The sequence below is a fragment of the Eutrigla gurnardus genome (genome assembly GCF_963514095.1).
Source record: "Eutrigla gurnardus genome assembly, chromosome: 3".
Taxonomy (NCBI): domain Eukaryota; kingdom Metazoa; phylum Chordata; class Actinopteri; order Perciformes; family Triglidae; genus Eutrigla; species Eutrigla gurnardus.
In genome coordinates this window covers 24836915-24855255 of record NC_139917.1, presented here as the reverse complement: position 1 = coordinate 24855255, position 18341 = coordinate 24836915, and the positions used below count along the sequence as shown (strand labels likewise).

At 42.8% G+C, this 18341-nt stretch overlaps 2 protein-coding genes across 18 annotated transcripts in view; both read left to right on the top strand.

Moving 5' to 3' along the window:
* The window catches only part of rptor (regulatory associated protein of MTOR, complex 1), a 126564-nt gene extending 123652 nt beyond the window's left edge, over positions 1 to 2912 (top strand). For all 4 annotated transcript variants that reach the window (XM_084006434.1, XM_084006432.1, XM_084006433.1 and 1 more), the window contains one exon: positions 266 to 2912. In XM_084006434.1, coding sequence (XP_083862560.1) covers positions 266 to 334 — 69 coding nt within the window. In that variant the 3' untranslated portion in view covers positions 335 to 2912. The remainder of the gene's footprint in view (positions 1 to 265) is intronic.
* Positions 2913 to 4389: 1477 nt separating this feature from the next.
* On the top strand, positions 4390 to 18341 carry pecam1b (platelet and endothelial cell adhesion molecule 1b). Of its 14 annotated transcripts, none has more exons than XM_084005865.1 (16): positions 4390 to 4584; positions 4704 to 4739; positions 7083 to 7379; positions 7467 to 7748; positions 7832 to 8101; positions 8701 to 8970; positions 9507 to 9785; positions 10145 to 10420; positions 11603 to 11704; positions 11829 to 11859; positions 12403 to 12482; positions 14675 to 14728; positions 14995 to 15081; positions 15475 to 15531; positions 16201 to 16223; positions 17797 to 18341. In XM_084005865.1, the coding sequence occupies exons 1-16, from the start codon at positions 4542 to 4544 to the stop codon at positions 17896 to 17898; spliced, it is 2289 nt and encodes a 762-aa protein (XP_083861991.1). In that variant the 5' UTR covers positions 4390 to 4541; the 3' UTR covers positions 17899 to 18341. The 14 variants fall into 14 exon arrangements, 11 of the variants coding, with proteins under 11 accessions (XP_083861991.1, XP_083861988.1, XP_083861993.1 ...); XM_084005862.1 differs by having other exon boundaries at positions 17794 to 18341; XM_084005867.1 differs by lacking the exon at positions 15475 to 15531.

Genomic DNA, 18341 nt, shown 5'->3' with positions numbered 1-18341 from the left:
GGTTGAGACCAAAACAGAGCTAAAAGAAAGTGTATATTGAACCTCCAAATACATGCTAATGTTGCTTGTTTTAGATCTTTAAATGTGCAGATGTTTGCCCAGATGTTTGATACTCCAATCTTATGTCTTTTACTTTAGCTCATTACCACTGAAGGTAGCATTAACGACTTGATATTACTTTTAAGCTCCCCCCCCCCCCTCTGCTCCGCTTCCACCTGTAATAACAAGACTGTCTGATCTGCTTTCTGTCTCCGTCTCCCTCCAGCCCCACTTGGCGGTAGGCAGCAACGACTACTACATGTCCATCTATTCAGCAGAGAAAAGGCTCAGATAACACACCAGCATTCATCAGCCACCCCTCACCCACCACCACCACCACCACCACCCCCCGACCCCGAGCCTCCAGCTCCGGGATGTAAATTACATTTTTTGTTGTACATATGCAATTACCACCCTGAATGTTCTATGGCTGCTGACAAAAACTCGTACTCCGAACGACGATATATCTATTATTATTATTATTATTCTCACTGTTTATTCATATTCTTATCATGAAGCTAATGATTGTAGACTTGGCTGTGCTGAGGAGTGTGTATATTTAAATAGCGTATACAGAAGAATAGAGGTTCTATTTTAAAGAAGTGGTACCTGCCGATGGCTGGTGCTCCTCCACGCCGCACGGCGAGCATCGCCGCCTGAACGACTGTGGCGCCGGCCGACCAGGACGCGGCCAAGGGAGGGGAACACGCACACCGTCGATCCACAAACATTCACCGGTGCAGGAAACACTCGACTCGCCCTCCGCTGGACCCCGGTGTGTTTAAGAGTTCGTTTTAATGGCCGCCTCGCAGCCAAAGGACACCGTGTTTTCCGCTGCTTTGCTGCGCCGCTGGCGAGACGTCCGTAGGGACGGACCCAGAGATGGAGGACTGCTCATTCTGACACCGGGCAGACGGGATGAGTGTTTGTTTGTGCGTGTGTGTGTTAAAGTGGATTATAGCACAGATGTGCCCCACAGTGGGCCTTTATAGCCTTGACTTAATTGATGCCCAAAAAAAAAGATGCCTGCTCCCATGCTAGCCCTCTCCTTGCTTCCCTGACCCCAGCGTGCCAAAAATAATCAGATTTTCCCTGTAAGCCCCCTTTGTTGTGACTCAGGGGGTGTTTTTGTTGATTTTCTTTTTTTCTTTCTTTAATACGCACCGCCTGTTAAAAGGGAAAAACCTCCAATGCCCCTAGGATGATACATCCTCCTATCTAGCACAGTGAGCGGAGGGCTACATTGGGAAAAAGCACCCGTTTCCTCTGAGCCTGCAAAGCAATAACAACCTCACATAATTCAGCCTCAAGCTCCTCCCCTGATAATAGCACTTCAGTTTAAAGGTGATAGCAGCGTCAATGTTTTCAGAGTTGTTCTCACCTAGAACCAAACCTACAGCATCCAAAGGGGCCACAGTATAGCAATACAAACACACCCATGTCGAGGTTTGAGTTTCTTTTTTTAAAAATACTAGCCAGATGGACACGTTATTACCCCATCGGCCCACACATGACAGGAAACTAAACAATTAAATGGATTTGATTGATAAACCTGATATTCAATATGTCCAAATCCTCCCGAAGTGGACTCAAAAGAAACCCTGTGAATACTTTTTTACCTTCTTCAGACCTGCTTTGTTTCTTCAGTCCCTTATAGAGCTTTTAGGTTATCTGACCAACCACACCCGCCCCACTGTTTTGGACCCGCTGTCATTTCCGATAAATCCCTCTGTACGGTGTCCGTCTTTGAGTTTTGATTTCTACTGCCAGGCTTGATTGGTTTTGATTTTGATTCACAAAGTTGGAGGCATCAAGTGCGTTGCATGTTTTCTCGGGCGGCACCAGAGCTTGGGGACCCTTCTCTTTAACTCCGTACCTGGTTTGCGCTTCACTGCGTCAGGTTTTACTCCGTGTGCTAAATCTCGCTCAGGAAGGTCAGGAGCCTCCTCCAGCCGATGTTGAGCAACTGCCAGCCTTCCCCGGGGTTTCTGCAAGCGTGACAGACGGCCGCAGCCGGTCACGTGGGCGCGTGTCGTCACACGCCGGAGATCACGGACATCGTTGACACAAATGTCACTGTGGTGCTGTTTAGTAAAAGACGCCTCTCTTATTAGAAGGGCGGCTCCGAGTTTGTTTGTTTCGTGCAGTATCACCATCGACGTGCCTCTCCTCTGGGGCTGCTGCTTATTTAGCTTTTTAAAATCTTTTTTTCCTTCCTCCTATGTTTTTTTTTTTTTTGTAATTTTATGTTTTTAATTCTGCCGGCATTTTGTTTGCCTTAGCTTCAGTGAGGTGGAGGGAGGGAAGAGTGCAGACAGCCTTACCCTCACACACACACATAAACACACACACACACTCACACACACACACACACTCGCTGCACCCTTTCCCACCAAGTCACCTTTCATAGCCGACATCCCCCCAACAGCCGCCTCCCTCCTTTCTTTCCTGCCACGCCCACCTCACCCCTCTGCATCGGTTTTCCTGAGCTCAGCTTCTCCCTGAAGAAGGAATGGACTCATGATGGGAACATACACCAAACCGTCTGCATTAAACCGTCTGCAGAGACGCAGGCACCACGTTAGTCCCCAACCATCATCCCTTTAGAACTCTGCGTGATTTAGCAGGCCCGACCTGCTTCGCCCCGGCCTCGGCCAAAATAGTGTATTTTGGCATCGGGCCGTTTCCTCGGAATCACATTCATCTCTAAGTATCGTGCTTTGAGTTTTAAGATTTTAGATCTGGAGAAAAAGAAGAGACTTTAACAAAGTAGTAAAGGAAACATGAAAACAATCAGGTTTGTCTCTGTGACTTTAGACTGCTTTGCTGACTGTGGTTTATAAGACAGAGATGAAATAAACCAAATACAACACAGGATTTTGTCTGTTTCTGGCATTCGAAAAAAAAATTTGCTTTTTGTCTACATTCTAAGTCCCGCTTTAGAGCTCACATCTGTACTGTATCTGTATTGGTGTATCAAAGCACAAATGAATGTGTAATGCAGCCTTGAAGCCTCGGTTGGGAACAATTAAGTACCATTAATTTAATATCTTTAAGTATTTAATTTAAATATTTATCAAATAATGACACTGAATTTGGTTTATTTAATACATTTTTTCCTGTTTTTTTTTTAAGACGAGTCAATTTATTAAAGACTTTATTGCTGTTCCCTGTTGGAAAGAGCCCATAAAAGATAATGGGGAAAAGATGTAAAAAATCTGGAGTGCTGGAGGATAACCCAAATGTCTTTTTTTTACAGACATGACAATAAAATTATTTCAGTGCCACAGAAGACATAGAAAGGTTGATTTAATAAAGTACATGAGTATTTGATGCCCAGTTAATTAAGTGCCCCTTTAAGACAAAGTTTAGACATTTCTAGAATGCCTACCTTGAATATGGATCAGGATAAACGGAGTCTGAAATTGGAATATTCTATATATACAATAACTGCACCCTATATGAATACACCAATAGTCTAATAATTGGATCTGAGTCTTGCTATTCAATTTGCAAATGCACAGCTATTGTTAAAATCTATTCTTAAAAAAAACAATTATAATTAAATATATAAATAAACCAATACATTGTAATGTAATGTAATAATGTTTCATTTTATTATAGTTACATTTGTCGACTGTCTATTTGCCTTTTATGGTGAAAGTTTCCCCACTTTTATTTCATAATATCACTTTTCGTGACATTCAAGGTGTCTCTCTTTGGCTGCTGTAGCTAAGCTAGCGTGCTAGTAGTTGGTTAGCCTGCTGGGAGGCTGAAGGTGATTGGATGAAAAGGTGAGTGGGCACTGGTGACAACTACTGTCATAAATAATTATTTATGACAGGTGATGGTATTAAAACATAAAATCATTTTCTTCAGATAGAGATAATTTTATTCAAGTAACACCTTGGATTCATTGACCAACCCCTAAAGTCTGTTTTCATGATTGTAAGTGTGTGTACCAGTGACAATAGCGCCCCCTACCTGCATCATGTAACAGCCAGGCTGAGATTTGTGTCTGTGAAAACACTTCTCAATAACTGAAGCCATTACCTCCCCATCAGGAAATGGGCTTTTGGATCACATTGGTCTCTACCTGCACGAGCACGACCCGCCAAGGTCAGAGGTCAAAGGCCTGACTTGGCTACTGCACTGCCAAAGCAATACAACACTACTGTGGCTACCAACAGACGCACCAAACACACAGGCACGAAGGAGAGCGCAGGAGAACATTCCACAACAGCGAAGAGGCGGGCGGCACGAACATCCTGAGGAAACAACACTCACTTCCTGGCAAATTAAGCCAAGCCGACGGCTGCTCGGGTTGATAACCGCAACCCCTGGCTGACCAACTGAGTGGCTGAGGTAGAGCACCACCTTAGCGTCCGTTCCCGCCCACCAGAATCAGATCGGTCCCCCCCTGAACGCATGCATAGTCACAAGGCTGTTCACCAGCGGGACACAGCCACCAGCGTTGGGAGCCTCAGCGTTCCTCAGACAGGATGGGCCTCCTACTACTGCTCACCTCCACGCTCTTGTCCAGCTGTAAGACTACCAACCTTCTGTCTTCTTCTTCTTCTTTAGGAACCTGATGGACTTCTTCTTATTGTGGAGGTGGTTGATAGATTTGTCTCTAACCTGGTACTTTATTCTCTTGTTCCAAGACCTCCATCCAGGGAGAGTGGCGAACGCACAGCGGTGTAAGTATGATCTAAGTTAATTTACACTTTACAGTTTACTGAGTATTTTACACAGAAATGTTGTCGGTTAGAGCAGAATGTGGAGTGTTTATGGAGAGTCATGACATTGTTATACAGACAAAATGATTGGGCTTCAAGCTAGACTTTTCAGTCCGTTGTCACCCAGTAACACCCCCAAACACAAAGCCAAGATAGTGGCATGGCGTCAGTGGAAACAGCCCTGTTTGTTATCAGTTGTGTGATCGCTGGTGTCTGGTATGGTGGAAAAGCTGTGGTGGGAAGCGTTGGGAACATGTTGGAGAGCGGTGTCACACGCCTCCCTGTCCTCTTGTGTTGGTTGGTGATGGAAGGCATGAGTCAGTCCGGATCGGTTGTGATGAGGATGGGATGTGTGGAGATGGAGATATTGTCTTAGCCGGGGGGCCGAGGTCCCGACTTGAAGAAAGAACAGCATTTGAATTGGTTCATGTTATTCCCGAGCAGTTATATATTTATTTTTTAGCGGGAAAAGTGTTCGATCCTTTAAGTAAAAGTACCAATAACCCCATGTATCAATACTTTATTACAAGTAAAGGCTCTGCATTTAAATTCTTCCTTAGTAACCCGACCAAAGTATTAAAGAAGTAAAAGTACTCTTTCTGTAGAATAATGTCCCTGTGACTGACTGTATTATTGTATTACACTATTAGATTTTTAACACTGATGCATCAATACATACGCAGTAGTTTTTGCTTTTTCATGAAATATTTGATCATTTGAGCTTTGAACAGCTATTTAAATAGAAATTTAGAGGGGAAATCACACTTTGGTGGAACCTTAAATGTGTTTTTTGAGCTTTAAACTAAATAATATGTCCGTACAAGATATTCCAGACATTGATGCTGATGTTAATATTGACATTTCTTACCAAATTTATTCTCCTGTTTAAAATCAGGCCTAACCCTCGTAATGGCTAATTGGGAGCCGATCAGTTGAGACCGTAGACTATGTGTAAGAGGTGGACGTAGTCATCGTCATGTCATCGGGTAGATGTATAAAGTACCATAAAATGGAAATCCCTCAAGTATTGATGATTAATGATAGCACTTGAGTAAATGTACGTACAGTCGTCGGCGTGTTCCTGCCACCCGTTGTATTGAGAGAATCACAAATATCTGCCCTGCACGGCGGGTTTTCTTATCATCAGCCCTGCCAGCTCCTGCTGAATGATGCTGGGCGTGGGCCAGACTCAGCAAGCTCTGAAATGGAGGTCCCCCGGGAGTCTGTTTGTCTGACAGAGTGCTTCCACCACCATATGGGTGACGGTGGAGAGGCTTGGCGTACGTGTACAGATGCTTTCTGGTGGTTCCACTGAGGAACACTAAAGCGTCGTCACCTTTGAAAGTTACTGCTGTTCGTCTCCTAAATGAGAAAATGTTGCTCCTCGAGTCTTGCACACGTCTACACATACGTGACCTCCGCCATGGATCGCTCATCACTCTCCACCTGTTTGTGCCTGTGGGCTACATGAGTATTCGAGCTGATTCATTGGTCAGATGATCGTCTAAGCCATGTAGCCATGTGAATGACGCACGTTGGCTGCTGGAACAATGAGGCTGAGAATGAAACGGTGTCCTGGAAGTAAACAATCATTGATAACCGTGATGAGAGTGCAAATTCAGGAATGAAAGAACCAGCAAGACAACATTTCTGTGGGTTTTGGGTAAAGCTGCATTTAGATGGAAGGTGCTCTTCCTTGATTACTTTTAGTGTTTGTCTTCTTCTGTCTTCCATCTCCTGACATTGTTGTTTTATTTAAAGTCCCAGTCGGCAAGTCCGGCGGATGGAGGGCAGATTTTGAATGTTTACAACTCTCACGCCACCTTTGAAATGTGGGTCCGATGTTGACTCTGGTTTTATCACGGGCCCCGTCGCAATCTTTCTTTTTTTCCCTTCGTTTCCACCGGTGTTTTCTTTCCCTTGGTTGTTTTGGACCTCCTCGTTTCGGTTTTTAACCGAGGAATTGGAAGCTTGTTGCTACTTCCCTCCGCCTCCCCCCTGCGATAGTGGTACGACCCAAGGGGGGAGGGGCATGCATTTAGTTAATTAAGTAAACCAAAAGCTGTGGCAGTTTGTCCCTTGGTCCCAGGAGAGTGAAAAATCTAAAATCTCACTAGTTGAGTCCACGGAAAGTTACGTTAAAAAGTTAGTAAAGTAAAAAGATAAAGATGTATTTTGTCCTTGAGTAATCAATTGAGTTATCAAAATGAAGCAAAGCATTTAAAATGCCCTATATTTCAGTAGAAAGGGGAGCAATATCTCCATTAGCTCTGGATTAGTCTCTTTTTGTTATTCCCTCCCTAGTATTCACGATAAGAAACATCAGCCTGTCCATCGAGCCAAGTACTGATGTGGACCGGGACACCAACGTGACTCTGAGGTGCCAGGCCGACGTCAGCAGCTCCGGGCACGAGACCCTGAGTCGTGAGTACACTATATACAAGGACAGCAACACGGTCTACACCAAGACCACCAGCACCTCGGAGGACTTCCTATACCCTCTGTCCGAGGCCAGAGTCTCCAACACCGGCAAATACAAGTGCAAGATCAACATTGAGGGGAAGGACAGGACCAGCGGAACCCAGAAACTCACAGTAACAGGTTGGATTTATGGTCCCTGTATTTTAAAGCTTTCATTTGTATGTACTTCTTTTTCAAGCACTGTCGGATGAAATCTTGGGTTTTCAGGTCTGTCACAACCAGTTCTGCACATCAACAAGGGTGTGGTCAGTGAAGGGGAGGAGATAACGGCCAAGTGCACGGCACCCGGCGAGACCGGATCTTTTTACTTCTACTTCTACGAGGACTCCAAAGAGATCATGGAAAAGCAGGTCAACTCCAACCAGGCGGAGGTCAAGCTGGGATTCAGCAGCGCCGGCATCCACAGAATTCACTGTGCCTACACCGTCTTCGTAAAAGCAGACTCCTTCAAGTCCGAGGAAAGCAACGCTGCCACTGTTTCAGTCCGAGGTAAGTAGCATTTTGAAATGTTTGTCAAAACTTTTGAACCATCTCAGGGTTTGTTTTTTTATTTTTTGCCTTTGCCTCTTTAGAGCTTCCCCTCACAGCAGTTTTGGAGATATTCCCCCAGTCCAAGATCTATGAAGGGGACCGCCTCAACGTCTTTTGCAGCGCCAGAAACGTTCAGCAAAGTTATGAGAACATCCACTTCTACCTGAGCCAGGGCAACAAGCTTCTCAGCAGCGGAAACTCCAAAGTCAACCACAGCTTGGTTGCACTGGCCAAGGGCCCCGGGGAGTTTGAGTGCAGATTAGAGATGAGAGATGTGGTGAAAATCGACTCAAGAGAGATATCAGTGGCTGGTGAGTTTCAGTGAAAAGACACAGTACATATAACTGTTTTTTCATCTTAAAAGTATTTATGATTGTAGGCAATAATTATGTTCTGAAGGAGGCTACACATGCTAAACATAGTAAAATATGAAGTCAAAGATACAAATAAATAAAGTTAGTTGTCATTCTTTATTGAGATCATTTTAAACAAAGTATAAACAATATACGACAGCAGTAAAGCATGAGTGAATACCATTACGTGCACTGACTGGTGTCTTCAGCTTCGTAGCTATAGCTAAAGAGGCTAGTGCTGTGTGTTTAGATAGCAGTGTTTCAATGTGTTCAATTAACCAGCCACTCGAAAAGGCTCATTATCTCAATTATCCCTGATTGAGTTCTGAATGAGCAACGAGCTCTAATGATCAGGTCAGAGCCCTCGAGGCACTGCGATCCAGGAAAAGTGCAAAACGTTTAAAATGTATTTTACACTCCCTTTGATCGTCTAATTAACGGTGTTATTGATTTACAGTTTTTGACTTCAATCTTTTATTAAATTACTAACCATTTTTACTACAATCACTATTTTGTCTGTTTTAATGAGTGGCCGTGTTTTGGAAATCTTTTCACAGAGCTGTTTTCGGTGCCCACTCTCACCATGTCTCCTGCTGAAGTCTTTCAAAAGGAATATATGACGCTCACCTGCAAAAGTGAGATCTCTGCCCCTGATAGACTCAACAGGGAAGAGTTGACTTATACTATTGATCCACCCGAAAGCCCACTGATCCCCAAGGGAATGGGCGTATTTTCTGGCAAGGCCATGTTTGATTTCAACTGCACCTGTGTAGCTCAAGCCAAGGGCGTCGAGAAACACAGCAAAACCCTGACTGTACGTCCTAAAGGTAAGCTCAATCCATGCCTCTTTCAGTTGCAAATTGATTTGTCTTGTTTTTATAGGAATTATTTCTTACTTACATTGACCCAAACTAAAAAAACTAACAAAAGTACATCTTCTTCCTTCTATTTCTGTTCCCTGCCTCTCCCTTCGGGTGCTCCGTACAAATCTGTTACTGCAGGCTTTAAGTTCAAAGATTTTATAATTGGATCATCTTGTCTGACATTATAAAATAGGTGGCAGAATTTACTATCTAATAATGTTAAATGATGACTGATGAGGAATGTTTTAGTGGGTATGCTTTGAGAGAGGGTGCCGGGTGTTCACTGATTCCCACACTATGGTCACTGACTCAGAAATGTCAAAATGTGAGAGCACAGAAAACACCGTTCTTCCTTTATATCACTGCCAGAAGCGACATCACTTCCTCTTGTGCACCAGAGGCCAAATATTGTGGATCTCTCAGAACCCCCCATGTCACGATGGCTTTTCCTTTTGCCTCATGTAAAACCTTCCACTGTGTGTTTTGTTTCTCCTCTTTAGTTTCTGTCTCCGTTCCAAAGATCTCTGTAGTCGACAGAGTAATACTAGGAAAGCCCGTCGACATCCGGTGTGAGTCGGAGAGTGGCAGCCTGCCTATAAACTACACGCTGCTGAGGGGGTACGACGAGCTGGGCACGGCCGTCGTCAGGCATCCCTCCCAACAGGCTTTATTCACAGTCAACATCGCCACGCCTGGTGAAATCAAGGAGTACATGTGCGAGGCGAAGAATCATCCCAACAACCCCCGCCTCGGTAAAAGACTCGACGCTAACGTCACAGGTGAATACTCAAAACAAGAATGGATTTTCATTTCTTACATGTTTCCCTCATCAACACTGCTCAAGAACACGGATCAATCAATGGATTATCTTATGCATAGTTCTGACGAGCCACTGCAAATACCAGCCTTACAAACAAATCTAACCTCAAGATCCATTTAGTAGCTGTTCTGGAGCTTTAACATCATGTCACATGACCTTCCTCAGGTGCTGTTTGTGCGGTTATTCTGAGCACTTTGAAAACGTCTCTGTTTTAACACATTTACCAGGGTGTTGATTAGGTTGTTGAGTGAAACAGTAAAACCTCAGTTTATTATGAAGACAGTGTTGACTGATCTGGCTCTCCTTTCCTCTCTGCAGTGCCTCTGAGGCATCCAACCCTGACCGTCATCCCCCACCTGCCGGACATCTCTGAGGGAGATGATCTCTACCTCATTTGCGGCGTCAGTGGCTCCCCGCCGGTCACCTTCAAGTGGTACCGCGTCGGCGTTAAAAAGCCGCTGTTTACCACCACCTCCAACAACAACAACACGGACTACCAGCTCCCCGGCCTGTCCAAGGAGCACAGTGGCATGTACTACTGCGAGGCTTCCAACCCCGCCAACGTCGTCCGCAGTGACACGGTCACCATAGAGGGTGAGGCTGATGGGTGTTTACACTCAGTAGAGGCTCCGTCTGATCCAGACCTGCTGTTCTGTGACTAGAAACACAGTTAAGGCCCAGACACTTAATGAGGATCTCCTTCAGGGAGAGAAATGACATTTTTAAGGAAATGTTACCTCACACACAGAGGTCAGTCAGTCAGTCAGTCCACACTGGTGTTCATGTTCATTGTTTTTTTAATCAATGAAAACAATGAATGAACTAAGTTAGACCCTGTGTTTGTTTTATTCCCTAACTGAAAATGTCTCGCACTCTTCTGAAAACGCCCAGCTGGGTGAGCTTGGGCACAACGTTTTTTTTTAACTGCTTTTGGTGGCATCTGTGCTCTGATATGGAATATGCATGGAAGTAAAAATGTCGCACAAGGTGGAGTACTTACTCTGGCCTTCGCTCTAATTGAGGGGATTTTGTGGGCGATGAAACAGCTGGTCCTCCTGACGACCTATGTGGATTTTAGCGCGTGCAGCACAGGAAACAGAACTTTAAAACTTCTCTACTCTTTTTGTCAACAAAATCATTTTTTAAACTGCATTTCAGTCTCATCATAATTATTTACACCAGTGAGGGTTAAAGTACGAAGATGCCGCCTCATCGTCATTGACGACCATATTTTGTTGCAGTTTCAAGTCAATAGTTTGCCGACTGTTTTTATGAACCACAAGCAGCCGATACTCAGATTGCCCAGCGACAGCTACATAAGAGCAAAGCTAAAAATCTGCAGTGGTAGACAAAAGTTTATGGTTCCAGTCCCTCAGAATTTAGAGGGAGAGGGTCTAATCAGAGAAAATATTAAAGCTTTGCAATAAAAAAAAAGTATTTTTATTTTGAACTTTCAGCCTTTTTTCATTATCTTTTCAATTTTGATTTTTTCCCTTCCTTTCTCCGTCTTAAAGGGACCGTTCACCCGTGTTATTCACCGGTCTATATTGTTTTGGTGTTTAGTTGCCTAGTTTTGGCGATGTTGGCCAGTAGATGTCTTGTCTTGAGTATAATGGTGTTTGATGGAATTCAGATTCTGTTGTTCATAGTGCCTCCTTCCAGAAATCATGACCCCGTTACTCAAGATCCTTCACAGACCCTGTTAAACAACCTTCGTCATCATGTCCCATTTGATTGTCTCTCTCTCTCTCTCCCCCTCTCTCTCCCCCTTCACAGTGCACCTGGCGTTGTGGAAGAAAGTGGTGATCGGGGCGTTCTGTCTCCTGGCGCTGTCTGTGTTGGCGGCGGTGTGCGTGCTCTGCTTCAGATCCAAGAGAGGTAGAGAGACCTACAGTCCTCCAGCAACTTGGCCCGCTTCAGTCTAACTTTTTATTGTGAAAAACCAACCTTCCTCCACCTACTTCCTCCTGCTCTTCTTCTCACCTCTCCTCTCTTATTGTAGGTAAAAGAGAAGCAGCTGCTGAATTGTCAGTGTGAGTTGGCTCAACTACTTGCTTCCTCTGAATGTAACAGATACTGTAAAAGTTAGTGACAGCGTAGATTATTATTCTGTTATTTATAGCCTTCACAGAACCATACTGGTGGCTTTGCATGTTGGTACTGTAAACCTGGCCAATAAATAGTCCCTTTTTTTATTATCATTATTACAATTATAAGTTGTTTGTTATTTAAAAGTCAGCATTGAGTTATTGACAAATGATGTAGGCTATGCAAGAAGTTACGCAACAAACATATTTATTTTAACCCGAACCACAATCTATGCTTTCCTGAACCTCATAAAGTAGTTTTATTGCCTTAAACGGTAAACTGTTGTGTGTCAGCGGCCAAAAAAAGTAAAAAAGCTCCCAAACTTAAAGGCCACCAGTATGGTTATTGTTGTGCAGTATGAGCTTGTAGATTCTCCGATTTTATTGCATATTATTATACATATATTATATTATTATACATATATTTTAGGCAGACGTTTCCTTGACATCCCTGCTGTCCGAGCTGACTTTATTTTCACCATCTCTCAGAAAGCCTTCGAGCCCTAAATCAGATGACACTTTAACAGTGACTCTAACGCACGACACAGAGGTTTATAACGCAGACACAGGTAGCTTGGTTTTACTGTTCTCCTGTGTGCGTCCGCCTGTCCTCGTCAGCCGTCATCTTAACACCCATGAGTCATGTCTCTCACCCCGACGGTCGTAGCATGATTCCTGTTGTAGCCCCAGCGATCCATTTCCATCCCATGATGTGCTAATATGCATGTAGGGTGACCTGCCTAACTCTCTCTATGTAGCTGTCTGTGTTGCTTTCCAATTGTTGTTTTTTTGTGCATTCAACTCGTCTTCGTCTGTGTCTTATTTTTGCATGTCCATTATGTTTGTGTCTTCGTGTGTATTTGCAGAGGCAGGAAGAATACAGTTGTAGTAGGAAGTGCACTGTCCGAGGTACAAGCTGTGCTTGTAGTAGTTCAACCATAGCACATGACGTTGATTGGCAATTGTTGCAAACTGCTTAGAGCGTCCCATTATCATCTTGTTTCAGACGCAGCGCCAGTATATGATGGCTTGGAGGGGAGAGTGACCAACGGGGCGCGAGATAGCATGGCGTCGTTTCCCGCCGACATCAGCAACAGAAGCAGCTACAGTATCCCAGCAACAGTGTAGAGATGCTCCACAATGGGCAGGACTTGAATTCACATTTTTTTTCTTTTTTTTTTAACTTTCAAAGCAAAAGGAAGTTCTAAGAAATGACTTTGAGAGCAAGAATGGAAAAGGAACACAAGAGGCAATAATGCTGTTGGTGATGTCAAGTGGTGTAGGATTTTGGACACTTTCTTCACGGATGAGTTTTGTCAGTGAAAAGGAGGGCCGTGTTCCGAAACATTATTAACCAGGACCCGCTGCTCCCTCTCCCCTCCTCCTGCAATCTAGACGGCCTTTGATTTTATAGTTAACATTACTGTCTCTGTCCTTTGTTCCTTCGAACCCCCATGTCTGTGTGATTTCATGTCCTTTATTGTTGCAGCTGCTCTGTTTGTCTGATGTGCATGTTTAAATGATCTTGGTGACAGATGGATGTGTATATACATTTTTTTAACACCATCACAGGTAATGTGTGTATATATTTTTGGTTGATCCCTTGACTGGTTGGAAGATACACTTGTAGAATAAAGACATTGGTTTTATTTAGAAGTGTGTCAGTACAATTTATTCTACTACAGTTATTGTATCTGAGGCAAAACAAATTATTATTATTATTATTATTATTATGCTGTTGGTTCGACCATCCTAAGCACAGGTCCAAGATAAGAATACAAACATAACATGAAGTTGAATCATTTCCTTAAAAAGGAAAGCACAACAGAGACTTCCTTGAAAAGTTGGAACAATAGTCTGCAAAAAAAAAAAAAAAAAAAGGTCCCATGTTGGCACAGAGCAGGCCAGTGTTGATAAAATGGGTGTTGGGGAGGGTTTGGGCTTATTTTGTTTAAGCCAGGCAAGTTTGAATGCGTGCAGCAGGTGGAGGAAATTAATCACATAGGCCTTGCTTGAGTTGTGTGTGAGATTACATTACCAACTGGGAAGTTGTAAGGGGAAGTTGTTTTAGCCAGAGCCTATTGTGCAGCCACTGCTGAATTAACAGCCTATTGTGCGAAAGGCAGAACAAGGTTGTTTTTTTTGTACCAGGCTTAGACTCGAAATCTCCTCCAGTTTGCTCCTGGCTTCATTTTTAGGGTCAATAGCCTCCACTGAAGGCCAAATTGTACCAAAGTGTCTTCCCATATTACTTTGTATTGCTTTTGGAACGGGAATATAACTTTGATATCTGACTTTTGGTCATGTAAAAATAGTTGGACATTCGGAGATATGCTTATTCACTTGCTTGCCAAGACTTAGGTGAGAAGACTGCAGCCAGGAGGCAGTTAGCTTAGCTTAGCAGCTTAGCTTAAGTTAGCATAAAGAGTGGAAGGGGAAATCTCTTAACCTTGCTCTTAAGAAAGTTAAAAAAAGAATGTAAAGTGTAAAAATGACACTTTGGGTTCCCTCTAACACAGCCTGAAGAGTGGTGAGATATTTTGTGTTGTTTTAACCAAAATCAGCAAGAAAGCAAATACCGGTATGCGTGTTTCCTAAAAGTTCCTTTAAGAATTACTCAAGCACACATCATGTGGCTTTGTAATGTGTCATTTTACTGCTGATTACTATGGTATATGTCCTCATTCTCATCGGTGCAGAATTCCTACGTAGTTAACGGGTTTTGAAGCCCTCCTGATGTTTGACCTTCTGTGTTTCGCAGTGAGGGTGGACAGAGCTGCAGTCAGCGTGTGGAGCGAGCGAACACCTGAAGCAGGTGAGCTGGGCTTCTAATATACATATATACTTTTACTGCAAATATCTTACCATGAAAGCATGTATGTTTTACATGATTGGATCTATTGAGAATTAAGCGCAGATATCTTTAAGTCTTCAGGAAAGAGGAGTAAGTGGACCTTTTGTCTATTTCCAAGATCAAGAATGGACTTTCATGCTCGAGAAAACCCTCATGAAAGTAATATGCAGTCATATAGAGGGTTGAGCATGTTTGACAGAGAATCTTGTTCATGTATTTGGGTGCAGCCGACGACGAGGAGAGCAGCGTGATGTCCAACGAGCCTGATGTGGAGTACACGGAGGTGGTGCATCCCCGGCCAGATCCTGCCAGAGGTGAACCAAGAAATGTTGTTTTAAATCCATCTCAAAGTCCCCATCCCCCCCCTTTTTGTCCCTCTGTTACAAACCTCCACATTCCTTTACAGTTGATAATACAAACCAACACTTCCTGGGAGGGGCATAATTACCCATAATTAATACATCTCCAAGTTTCTGTAACTGCAGGGATTTCCAGAACCATTGTGGCCCTTATAAACAGGAAGGGTTGAGCTAATTGCCGGACTACTTTATGATACTGGCCCCTTCTTCGTTATGGTCCTGTGCTCAAGGTCCATGACGGTTTGAAGACGGCGCTTACAGAATCACGATAAATCAAACAGACAGCTACGATCTGCTAGACTCTGTCTTTTGATCTTCAAGCTAACGTATTGCGTTTTACATTAACAGCCCCACTGAAGAAAGGCACAGACACAGTGTACAGCGAGCTCCAAAACTCTCCACATGGTGAGTTTAACATCATTAAAGCAGCATTATACTCATATTAAATTGCTGCATGTTGTTGCAAAGGGGGTTGCTCGTAGTGAAAAACTACATTTATCACCCAGCTTTTCATTTCCCTTCAGCTTGGCAGTGCGTTTTAGCTTCTTTCTGCTTATTGTTTTGTTTTTTTCAGCCCGTAATTTTACTCTCAGCCTCATTTCTAGCCACAACAGACAGTTTATATTCTCACTAAACACCAACAAGTGAACAGAGTGGAGCTTTTGACACTTAAAGAGCGAGATATTTAGATGGACAGTTTAACCAGGCCAGCTAAAGAACCGTGACCATATCCTGTTACTGCTGGCAGGAACTTCCTGCTATTTAAACAGCAGCCAGACGCTGGATGTGTCTATCAAGCAGTCCATCAGAGTCCTAATGTTTCCTGTTAACACCCAAGAAGCTTCTGTAAGAGAAAGGGGAAATATTAAAAATATGAATTCAGACAACAGGGACGGGACTTTATGGTTAAAACCACGGCTGAAACAAAGGCCTCTGCAGAGGAGGAAGGAGTGAGTCAGCAAGTTCATCCACGTCGTCATAGCTGTCAGATGACTAATGCATAATTCTTTGGTGAGCCAATTGAGCAGGAAACACACCCGACGCACATTTAACCAATGATGCTCTTCCCTTTAGGTGCAGCTGACTGTCATGACTATGTGAGTAATCATCTGAACAACTCATGTTTTTCCGGCTCCTTATTATCTTAATTCTTCTGTACATTTTGTTTTGTTTCACCTGAATGGAAAACATCAAAACCTTTTACACGATATATATATATATATATATATATATATCATGTAAAAGTTTCGTTAAGATGCTTGATTTGCATTTCCTCTTACAGTTTATCATTACAATTCATAATATGAATTGTATTTGTATTATATGTTTGTATTATATTCAGAATATATATATTATATTTGTATTATATTCAGATCTGCCTAATATGTTACAGAGCTATGACTTTTTCTTATTGATAACTTTTTAAGTATACAGTATATATACTTTTGAATATCAATTACTTATCCTTTGTAAAGAATACAAACAAAATCAAAATGATTTTTGTATTCTTCGTTTACCGTGAGTAATTAATATATAAATGGTGATTTTGGAGTGAAGTATTCTTTGTGTGTATTAGCTGAGTTATAGATGTAATGGAAGTGAATGGAGGTTTTAAAAGCCTTTCAAGCTTTACGGTACATATATTATCGGTACATATATTATTCACATTTAATCCACTACTGGCTATTTTAAATGTTGGAGTAAATATACCCAAGCTGAGTTATAAATACAATCATTATTTATATAATCGGAGGTAAAAATGTTGATTTGTGCTGTATTTAGTATTGAAAAGAAATGATACATAATATTAGAAACCTTTTGATGAAACTTACATTACTGTTAATTTAAGTAATTCATTGAAATTTTAAATTGGTCACAAACTTGAACAGCTACTTAAATAAGGAGTGTTATACAGTAGCGTGACTCATATACGTTACTTTAATGACTAAACCGTCCGTGTGTCCCTGCACTGGCCGCCTCCTGGTCACAGGGAACCTTCGCAGGCATCCAGAGTCAGAGGGAAAAGTTTCCAGTTGAGAACAAAGGCATTTGGGCTGGGGCTTCCTTCCCTATCAGCCGATCAGATCAGCGCTGTGGACCAGTCAAATTACCTCCAAGCCCATCTCAGTCAGCATACTGTCCCCCAGCAAGCCTTAATCACCGCCACAGCGCACTGTTTGTCCCTACATGGTGTGAGAGGCAGCTAAAGAGAGGAATGTGAAATAATAAGCTACGGACGTGACATCGTGATCTAAAAATGGCTCATTCTCTCATCAGTGTATCTTCCTGATGGCAGATTACGCCATTTGGTCTGACAGTGGTCTTATTATGGTTTGTCTGCTCCTCAGGAAACTGATGCTCAGTAGTCTGTATTATGGAGGGAACAAAGCATCCTCCGAGAGAATGTTATTAGGTTTCGCCCCAGTAAAAATGAGCACTTAGGTAGTTAGGGAGATGGATGAAAGCGCAGTCTAAAATCAGATTTGAACTCACACAGGAGCAATTGTTTTGCACACATATTAACAGAAGATTTTATAACCTCATCCTTCGAAGGTTTTAAATAGTATTTAGCAACAGCAGGGATGGGTACTTAAGTTTTAATTCTTGTGTGTTGCGTTTGCCTAAGGATAAGAAACGACGTGTTTACTGGCTAGCTTTGTGTGTCAGCAGGGTTCGGTAGAGTACGCTGAGCTCAACGGGGAACAACCTGAGACCAGGCGTTGCCCTCCGGAGGTCAACAACCATCAGGATCTACCAGTGCCTGTGGATTAGGGGATTATGGCCCACTCCTATCTCTTATCCACACCTTTACCACCCATCCCGAGTACTTTTCTCACTTTGCATTCTGTGAAATAAATGAAGGCTAGGTTAGCTGTAAATATTGTTTTATATCACTAAAGGCGTTATGTCACGTATCCCTACTGTGTTTGTTGGCGTGTTTTTCTCATGTTACAGCAGAAAATAACTCGGCTATCACCATCATATTTAACATCTTTTTGTACTTTATTTTCCATTTGCATTAGTACCAAACACACTGGAAAGATTGCATGGCTCGTGTCAAAAAGGAAAAGACACACAGAAGATGTCGGTGTAAAATGAATTTAAAGGAGGCATAGCACGGTCATATTCAGGTTCATGCTTGTATGTGGGTTTCTACTAAAACATGTTTTCATGCTTTCATGTTTAAAATAAACACAATGTCCTCATACTGTCTG